The sequence below is a fragment of the Cynoglossus semilaevis genome, chromosome 8 (genome assembly GCF_000523025.1).
Source record: "Cynoglossus semilaevis isolate Cse_v1.0 chromosome 8, Cse_v1.0, whole genome shotgun sequence".
NCBI lineage: Eukaryota > Metazoa > Chordata > Actinopteri > Pleuronectiformes > Cynoglossidae > Cynoglossus > Cynoglossus semilaevis.
Genome location: NC_024314.1, coordinates 29,035,189 through 29,044,808, shown reverse-complemented (window position 1 = coordinate 29,044,808; position 9,620 = coordinate 29,035,189). Strand labels below are relative to the sequence as shown.

Here is a 9,620-nt window from a genome sequence, read left to right as displayed (position 1 = left end):
CACTGCCCCAGACTGTGAGGTCCACAGTCTGGGTCTGGGTCTGGACCGTGGACTGTGACCTTACAGCCCACAGTCCACAGTCCACGGTCCAGACCCAGACTGTGAGGTCCAGGGACCCCCCCCTGGTAAAGACCTCTAACCCAGACTTGGGGGTGAATCGGTTCCGGGCGTCCTCACCGAGTCGGTACTCCACGCTCACCACCACAGTGTGCGTGAGGTTACTGACGAAGCGTCCGTCGTACAGAGGTTTGGAGGCAGAGCCTGCGATGAAGTCTCCTCCGTGGACCCACAGCAGCACCGGCAGCGGTCTCTGCAGCGGAGAGCGGAAGTCCACGTCCAGGGGGACGAAGACGTTCAGGTAGAGACAGTCCTCACTGACCTTCACGCACACAGAGAAGAAGACGACCAGGGTCATTAGACACGGAGTCACCGACACTCACCGTCTGTCTCTGTCTGTTGTCCTCTCTGCATTAACCACTGTTTTAAGTTGGACCATCGTCTCGTCTTACTTTCTGAGGACATTCGTCTCTGGCCGGTCCGGTGCAGGCCTGCATACACGCCGCCCGAGGGAAGGACGCGTCGTAGACATGAGGCCAGGGAGTCACCGGTCTGGGGGGCTTCCATCGGTAGGCCCCAGTGGGGGGGTCTGCGTACGGTACCCCATAGAAGACATGGGCTCTGTCCACAGTCGTCCCCTGGATCTGACCGTCTTTGGTCAGAACCAAAGGTCCAGGAGCTCTGGTGGTGTCCCGACCCACCTCCAGGGGGCTCCACTCCCTTATGGAGTTCATCTCAAACCGTCGGTCGTTGACGAACGGCTCGTCCCGTAGCAGCCCGCGCTGGACCGTTCTCAGGAGGCTCACCAGGTCCACGTCCTTCTTCATGTCCTCTCCAGAGGAGGACGCAAAACCCAGTGACCAGAACAGCACAAGTAAAAGGGTCCGGTTCTCCATACTGCGTCAGAACCCTACAGTACTTTAAAGTCCTACTACAGTACTACAGTACTACAGTACTCCCTAAGACGCCGCTGCTCAGGTCACGACTGGAGCCGCGGTCCCCACCGTGCTGGTCGCGAGGGCTGTCCTTGTGACTCCAATTTGTCCAGTTAGTGGTTTAACTGATCAGACAGTGACGTCTGTGTCTGTTGGACACAGTGTCGCTGATTAACAACGACTGGTCTTCACTTAATGGAACTGAGTGGAATCAGAAAGTCAGGAAAAGAAAAAAAAAACCCCCGGATCAAATAGAAAGAAAACCTTTGTAAAGTTTCCATAAGTTCAACTGCTTCCCATTCAACATTGATCGATCGCCCGAGGCGCCAAAAAAGCTGGCACCGCCACTGTGATGATGACGAGTCGGTGACGTCAGAGGGATCGACGCACACCTGCCGTTAATTATCAGCGCCTCCTCCAGATCGTCGGTTTTTTGATTGTAAAAAAACATAAAGTAACTCCTTTAGGTGGATTTAAAAGACAATGTAAGACAGAAAAAAAACACACTTTTAACTGTTTCGTTCGTAGAGTTGACCGTAAATCGTACGAATTTTCCAACTTGTTTTTCGATTGTTGCAGGAACGCTGTCGAATTTTCCTTCGTCTTTTTCACGTTGGCGCCTCTAACTTCAGGGTTTGGTGAGTGCTGGAGAAAAGCGGTTTAAACCGGTGTAGACTGGATTTAAACTGCCGTTCAACGTCTGTCTGTTTGTCTGTTTGTTGTTCTTTTCAGGGAGACTGGCCGACATTTCCTTCTCGTTATGTTGGATGAGCAGAAACAACGCTTTGGAGAGGTGACATTTTAAAAAGAATTCGTATTAATTAACTACTTTTTCTGGTTCTGGTTACATCAGAACGCATTCAAATAATTGTACGAATTACACACGATGTCAACGAAATTTTTATAATTTCGGTTTCACTCCAAAAATGTGAAGTTTCAGTGTTTAAATAAATCGTAGTTTTTTTTAACAATGAACATACGTCACAAATAAAAACGTATTATGTAACTTGAAGATAATTGATTGGGTTCTGTTGGTGTGACTGTATTTTTATTTTGTTTTTTTTCGTGTCACCAATGACTGAGGTTTAATCACTGCTCTGTTCACATTCAGACAAAGTGGAAACATTTTGCTCAATGGCACATCGGTGGCCTCCATCATGAAGCTGGATAAAGTGGCCTCGCTGACGGTGCATCCAGGTGTAGAAAACAGGCTCACCCTGAAATATGGGAACGCGACCAACGCGTGGACCATAACGATCGCTCCAAGTAACTGTTCCAGCTTCGTCTTTAAACTCACACTTCAAGGTCCAGTGGAACAGGAACTGGTCAGAGATGCTAGTCATAACTGAAGCTAACCAGGTGACGACCACCTTCACTGACCAGAGGAAGGTCACTCCTGGTTAACTCCTAGTTAACCCATGTTTGGTTTTACTCTAACTCTGTCCTGTTTCACACACTGGACCTTGAAGTGAAGCAGTTTTTTTTTTTTTTTTTTTAAAGCGTAATAAAAATTCTGAGCTGATTTTTATCTCAAAAGGCAAAAGGTTCAATAAAATCCAGGGTCTGCCGCCGCCGCAGAAAGACGCTACGATTTACACCAAGGTACGTTTGACGTCACACCAGCAGGTACTGGGTTCTCAAACCATGGTACGTGTACTTTTGGTGTTACCTTTGGCTCCATCTGGTGGTACATGGAGGAAGTTTCCAAAATGCTGTATTTTAATGTTGGATATACAGGTGGTACTGATACTGCGCTGGAGAAGTACTTCCAGTATCTGTGTATTCATTCACATTAAAAATCTTCTCCTCAGAGGATTTTGGACTCTCTGGCGCCCTCTGATGTGTTTGCATGTGAAAACAACACTGTGTTCTTCTATCAAGACGAGGAGTTCTTTCTGGCCACCGGTGAGATGAGGTTTTATGGTGATCCTGTCGTCCTGGTCGTACGGCTGACCAATCAGAGCCACATGTTTTACAGGCCACACCCTCCGTCTCCCTCTACGGCTGGAGTCCAGAACTACATCGATGTTGCTGCTTTCCTGGGCAGTGAACGGCGGAGTCGCCGCCGACAGTCACACGGTCACGTTGTACCGCGCTGACCCCGACCGGTTCACGGCCATCGGTGTGGACTCGACCGCCGACGACCGCTACGACTTCACGTCGCTGCAGTCCTGCAGTCTGTACGTGGTCTGTGTGGAGATCGCAGCCACTCGGACCTTCACCTGTCTTCCTGCCATAACAGGTACCAGAGTACACGCCTGGTACTACTGACATGAAGTATGTCAAGTATTTGTCTTGTTTCACTCTCAGGTGGTTCACAATGTGGTACATGGGCCCTGATGTGGTACGTGGGCCCTGACTAGGAGTGTATGTTGGCAAGAATCTGGTGATACAGGGTCAACAATACACTCTGATATATATATATATATATGTGTGTGTGTGTGTATATATGTATATATATATGTGTATATATGTGTATATATATATACATATATATGTATATATATACATATGTGTGTATATATACATATATATGGTTATATGTATATATATGTATATATGTGTATATATATGTTTATATGTATATATATGTACACATATATGTGTATATATATACATGTATGTATATATATATATATGTTTATGTGTATATATGTATGTGTTTGTATAAATATATACACTGTGATTTGTGTCACAATATATATGTATCTATATGGGTGTATAGGTATATATGTGTGTGTACATATATGTATATATACACATCCTGTGAGATATGTATCACAGTATATGTATTTGCATATAATTGTATGAACCAACTCCATGAATATTAATGTATTACTGCAGTACTGTAGGATATCAACACAGTATCGTGAAACTACATATCGCGATACTTCACTGTCTCTGTATTTTCTCTGGTCTCTGACTTGTTCGTCCTCAGACCCAGATGTCCCGCAGGACTTGAACGTCTCGTCCTGGAACAGCAGCAGCGTGTCGTTGACCTGGGGTCATGAGAACTCCAGACTCTCCCTCTTTCTCCTCACCATATTCTACCTCAACGGCACAGACCAGGTGACGGAGGAGGTCTGCTTCTGGCTCAAAGACCACGCCTCCTCCTTCACCTGGTCTGACGTCCAGCCCTGCACCAGGGTCAGGTTTGGTCTGCAGTCCGTCTGCCAGTCGGGGGTGGAGTCACGCTACAGCGACATGGTCATGAATGATGGGAACTCTGGTAAGAAGACGGTTTAAATGATGTCATCACCCCCCCCCCCCGACCACTCCCCCCCACTGATGAATCCTTGACCCCGTCCTCAGTCCACTCCAGAATCCAGGCCTTGCGTCAGACATCGTTCGGTCCTGACAACTACACCCTGGAGTGGGTGGTGGGCAACGCCTCGTCCATCTCAAAGTTCAGAGTTTTCCACGATGGCGTCGTCCAGGGCGTCACGCTGCTGACCAACTACAGCGTCGAGGGGCTGTCGCCGTGTCAACGATACCAGGCCAGGGTGGAGGCGCTGTGTGGAGCGGACGTAGTCATGAGTGTGAAGAGCATCAGAGCACACACAGGTGACGGAGTTGACTGACGGAACAGGAAGTGGAGTCAGCTGTGACTGGTCGGTTCTGTTCAACCACGGTTCTGTGTGTGTGTGTGTGTGTGTGTGTGTGTCTCTGTGTGTGTGTCTGTGTGTGTGTGTGTGTGTGTGTGTCTCTGTGTGTGTGTCTGTGTGTGTGTGTGTGTGTGTGTGTGTCTCTGTGTGTGTGTCTGTGTGTGTGTGTGTGTGTGTGTGTGTGTGTCTGTGTGTGTCTCTGTGTGTGTCTCTGTGTGTGTGTGTGGGTGTGTGTGTGTCTGTGTGTGTGTCTGTGTGTGTCTCTGTGTGTGTCTCTGTGTGTGTGTGTGGGTGTGTGTGTGTCTGTGTGTGTGTCTGTGTGTGTCTCTGTGTGTCTGTGTGTGTGTGTGTCTGTGTGTGTGTGTGTGTGTGTGTGTCTCTGTGTGTGTGTGTGTGTGTGTGTGTCCAGGACCTCGTGGTGTGTCTGAACTCAGGTACCGCTCCAACGACTCCACCGTCCTGTGGACTCCCAGCACCGCGCACCAATCAGCCGTGGCCTTCCTTTACGAGCTGTCCCTGAAGAACGGCACCCCCATCAGGAGCAGCAGGGTCACTGACACGGAGCTGCAGCTCCCCGGTCTGGACGAAGGGAAGAGCTACGTGCTGGACGTGTGGGAGGAATGTGACGGAGAGTGGGAGTCTGAACACACACAGCTGTGTTTTGAGGGCGCCAACGCCACCTTTGGGTTCCTCCTGAGAACTGCAGGATCTGCCCAGGACCTCGGTCAGTTTTCATCAGATGTTTGAGGAAATGTTGGCTACACTTCACTGACGGTTCTCCTCTGGTCTGGGTCTGTAGACATGGACCTGGAGTTCCTCAGCACGGGCCTCCCCGTGGTGGTGCCGTGGTCGCTGCCAGAAGACGCCCACAACGACCAATCACAGTCCAGACAGCTGATGGAGAAGATCTTTAAAGATAAGGCACGTGGACCTTTCCTGGTCACATCAGTGACCACAGACGTCAGATGGTTTTCTGACTTTTTTTTTTGTTTTTTAATTTAAAACTTATTCATCAAAGTAATTATTTTTTTCTGTTTTTTTTTCTCCTCTTCAGATACAGGAGTTACTGAGTGACTCTGAACAGCCTGTCCATGTGGAGCTGGTCTCACTTCAACCTGCGGACGAACCAAACAAGACGACCGCGGTCCTCGTGGCCTTTGATGCTTTGACCTTTGAAGAGAACGTTCCACTTCCTGTGGAGGAGCAGCTGGATTTCATTCACTCTCTGAATGAGACCGACTTCTCTGTCAGGGACGGGGTCCTTTACTGGGACGGTGGGTGATGGAGGGGAGGGGTCGGGGGGGTGACTTCCTGTCTCCAGTTCATTGATAATGGCCTCGTGTGTGTGTGTGTCAGGTCCTGATATGTGCCCCCCCGTGACCCCCCCCCTGTGTCCTGGTAACTCTTTGTGCATCAACACTCTGGGTTCCTTCACGTGTGTTTGCAAACACGGATACTACGACGTGAGTCGTGTCGTCGAGCCGCAGGTTCCTTCAAAGCTCATCTGCAACGGTACCGTACCGGTGTTCACGTTTCACACCCCAGTGGCCATCGGTGGAACTGCAGTAGTCACCACATGTTGAACCGTTCCTTCTGCTTCTCAACGTTCTCTCCTCCAGAGAACGGACTCTTCAGCCACTGTCTGGAGAAGCTGATGATCGGAGGAATAGCCAAGCCGTACCTGACGTCCTACATCGGAGGAGAGGTTGAAGTCCGACTGAATGACGGGCGCTGCCAGGTGGAGGAGAGTGACCTGCTCTACTACTTCCACACGTCACGAAAGTCGTCTGAGTGTGGAACGGAGCGGAGGGTGAGTGACGACGTACACCAGGTCATGAAAGGTCAGAGGTCAACGTTTATAAGAGAAAAGAGAAATAATTTTTTCACCCGATCAGTATTTTCTAACACTTATTTTTTTTACTAATTTATAAAAACGTATACAGTTTAGGGACGGTGTGGTTGGACTGTGACCCAGTTTTCTGGTCCATTTCTGTTTTGGTGTGGTTGGACTGTGACCCAGTTTTCTTGTTCATTTCTCTCCGTGTTTTTTTTTTTTTTTTTTTCCAGGTGAATAAAACTCATTTTGAATATCAAAACTCTTTGACCGTGTCGCTGACCAAGAAGCAGAAAATCAGTCGTCGGGATCTGAAGGTCGTCTGGAGATGTGTTTATCCTCGACATTACATCCGCAACGCTCACGTTAGCATGGATATGGAGTGGTGAGTGTTTCAGACCTGGTGGTCAGTCAGTGTCAGTGGTCAGTCAGTGTCAGGTCAGTGTCACAGTCAGTGTCAGTGGTCAGTCAGTGTCAGTGGTCAGTCAGTGGTCAGTGGTCAGTGTTTTTCCTCCTCCTGACGTGGTCTCTCTCTCCGTGGCAGGCTCTCCTCCCTCTCCTTCGTCCAGTTCAACTCCTCGCTGCAGCTGGGTCTGACCATGAGTCTGTACAAGGATGGGTCGTACAACCAGAGCTACACCGACGTCATCTCCCTGGAACAGGACGACATACTGTACCTGCAGGTGGCGCTGCAGACCAACAATTCCTTTGCGTCAGATGTTTTACTGCAGGTGGAGTCGTGCTGGGCCACGGAGAGTCCTGACCCCCAGGATCCTGTCCAGGGAGTCTTCCTTCAGGACGGGTATTTGTCAAACTTAGTCTTGTCGTCTGTCGACCTTTGACCTGTGTCCACTGTAAAAACCCACTCTTCATGACTGGAGCTAGGCCAAGGTCAGAGGTCATCTGCAGCCTCTTCTTAGTAGTTGTTGTTCTTTTTTTTGAAGCTGTCCCATCGACCAGACGTTCTACTGGATCTCAGTCAATGGTCAAGGTCAGAGCAGCAGGTTTTCTATTGAGATGTTTACGCTGCCCAAAGGACTGGCCCTCTACATCCACTGTCTGGCCAACATCTGTGGACACGACAGGGACTGCACCAAGGTGAGCCGTCCACACACACACACACACACCTGGTGTCCACACACACCTGTCCACCCCTGGTGTCCACTCCAGGTGTCCACTCCTGACCCTCGATGTGGACCATACTGTGTACATTAATACTTTTGTGCAGATGATTGAAGTTTCTGGACGTGTCGTTTCAGAATTGCAGCGTCCAACAGCGAACTAAGAGGTCAATGAGTCCAACGGACGGAAAAGAAGAACGCGCTGCCGTGGTGTCAGCTGGACCGTTACTGGTCCACACAAGAACTCAGCCGTCGCACTGTGAGTTTGGAGATTCAGGACGTTGTCTGTCGTTGTCTGTCGTTGTCTGTCAGTTGTCTGTTACGTTGTCCACCCTGAGAACAGAACTGACCAAACAGTACCACACCACTCTGTCTCCTCAGGGCCAGAACGCGTGAACATGATCTGGATCGTGGCTGGAGCCGTTGGACTTCTGACCGCCGCTGTTCTGACGGTCAGCGCGGCCAAAGCCATCATGACTTACTACGAACGGCTGCAGCTGCAGTAACGTCTGTGATGTCAGTACCTGCTCACGTCTGTGTACATCCACAGAGTACTGCAGTAGTACTCTGACTCCAGAGTTCTTCTCTCTGAAGTTCACTGTGAACCTCAACGTCTCGTCTTCATGACGTCCAGACGTTTACTGTCGTGTGATTGGCCGTTGTACTTTGTGTTTTGGATGTACTTCATGGGTACTTTGGTGTGTATTTTATGCTCTAGCTATTTTACTTTTCCACACTTACAAAAAAAACCCAATTCTTGTGAGTGGGTGTGGCATGAAGAAATGAAAAACAATGGTCAAAAAAAAAAAGACAATTACCTTAAGTTAAAGGTGAAAATATAAGTTGTTATAATAGAACAAAGATAACTGTGGTTAATGTTTATATAAGTTGTTATAATAGAACAAAGATAATTGTGGTTAATGTTTTAAGTGTTAGTAATTTGTCATATTGTACAACATTAATGTTTCTTTTCTATTTCAACTGCACTTCGTGACCAACATGTATTTGAATAAAACCAGGTTCATTGAACGCGTCTTTGATACCGTTTATTGTCTGGTATTACTGTGTTTCTTTAAGTATTTGAAGTATGTGTCATTTCACGGTGCAGTACTACAGTGTGCAGTATTAGAATAGAGAGTTTAAATATAACTTCAAACTATGAGTTTTTCCCGGAATAATAAAATACTTCGTCACCAGTTTCTTAAAAGTTGGTTTGTAACACATCCACTTTTGTCCTCTGAGTGGCGTTATAGGACATTTTTAACGTTTGGCCAACAGGAACATGTTTGGAGACGTCACTTCCGCTGCTGGAAATCATGGCGTCGTCCACAGTGGAAGACGGCGTGAGCGGACAGAAGAGTGGAAAAACATCGAAAAAGACACAGAACGAAGGTCGGTGAATGAACGGCTGTGAACTAGTGTTAACTACAGTTAACTAGTGTTAACCAGAGTTAACCTGGAAGTGACGGTTGACCGAGTGACGTCTGTTAGTCCGAACAAACACGGAGGAAAAGACGACAGCATGCAGTGAAGTTAAAGCAGCAGCCGAGCAAAAACACCGAGTCCGATAGAAACTAAAATAAAAGTCCGGTCTGAAGTAGTGACTGTTCCGTAACAACACGTCAAGTTCAGAAATATAAGAAGTGACTTTAACGGAGAAAATAGTTTAATGTAGCATTTGTTGTCGTTATTAAAGTGACTTTAACGGAGAAAATAGTTTAGTGTAGCATTTGTTGTCGTTATTATATGTATTTATTTACTTCCGTTCACGTTCTCATATCGGTTGTTGTTGGTTAATTGTTTCGTCTTAGAACTATTTAAGCTCCTGTAGATGCAACGAACATAAATATTTATTTAATTTACATTTGTTAAACCTGTATGAAAAGGTTTTACTGCGGTCTTTTGGCTTCAGTCGACATTTTCACCTGTTTGTATCATTGGTGTAAATTTCTAAATGTTTCATAGTGAAGTAAAAAACAAACTTTTTTTTTTTTTCCTCCAGTGGATGAATCCCAGCTGCTGACCGTTCCTGATGGCTGGAAGGAGCCGTCGTTCAGCAGAGAGGACA

General features: G+C 47.5%; 3 protein-coding genes across 3 annotated transcripts in view; 2 read left to right on the top strand and 1 right to left on the bottom strand.

The window, feature by feature from the left end:
* LOC103383053 (cAMP-regulated D2 protein) overlaps positions 1-977 on the bottom strand; it is a 7,148-nt gene extending 6,171 nt beyond the window's left edge. Inside the window, exons 1-2 of the mRNA XM_008316053.3 lie at positions 510-977; positions 178-379 (exon numbers count right to left, since the gene is read on the bottom strand). Of these exons, the coding sequence (XP_008314275.2) occupies positions 178-379; positions 510-953 (646 nt within the window). The 5' untranslated portion in view covers positions 954-977. The remainder of the gene's footprint in view (positions 1-177; positions 380-509) is intronic.
* A 363-nt stretch (positions 978-1,340) lies between these two features.
* On the top strand, positions 1,341-8,361 carry LOC103383051 (uncharacterized). The gene is made up of 19 exons (XM_008316051.2): positions 1,341-1,477; positions 1,572-1,630; positions 1,725-1,785; positions 2,104-2,258; positions 2,530-2,594; positions 2,804-2,897; positions 2,971-3,234; positions 3,931-4,221; positions 4,305-4,556; positions 5,007-5,321; positions 5,397-5,518; positions 5,652-5,871; positions 5,954-6,109; positions 6,217-6,407; positions 6,665-6,816; positions 6,976-7,233; positions 7,376-7,529; positions 7,691-7,811; positions 7,934-8,361. Coding segments are annotated over exons 1-19 (3,057 nt in total). The 5' UTR covers positions 1,341-1,475; the 3' UTR covers positions 8,059-8,361.
* A 462-nt stretch (positions 8,362-8,823) lies between these two features.
* The window catches only part of krr1 (KRR1 small subunit processome component homolog), a 16,405-nt gene continuing 15,608 nt past the window's right edge, over positions 8,824-9,620 (top strand). Inside the window, 3 exon segments of the mRNA XM_008316050.3 lie at positions 8,824-8,944; positions 9,555-9,617; position 9,620. The exon segment at position 9,620 is cut by the window's right edge and continues 88 nt beyond it. Coding sequence (XP_008314272.1) covers positions 8,869-8,944; positions 9,555-9,617; position 9,620 — 140 coding nt within the window. The 5' untranslated portion in view covers positions 8,824-8,868.

Coding starts and splice junctions, on each gene's coding strand:
- LOC103383051 (XM_008316051.2), top strand. Junction 5,322..5,396: donor AGGATCTGCCCAGGACCTCG/GTCAGTTTTCAT, acceptor CTGGGTCTGTAG/ACATGGACCTGGAGTTCCTC. Junction 6,817..6,975: donor GTTAGCATGGATATGGAGTG/GTGAGTGTTTCA, acceptor TCTCCGTGGCAG/GCTCTCCTCCCTCTCCTTCG.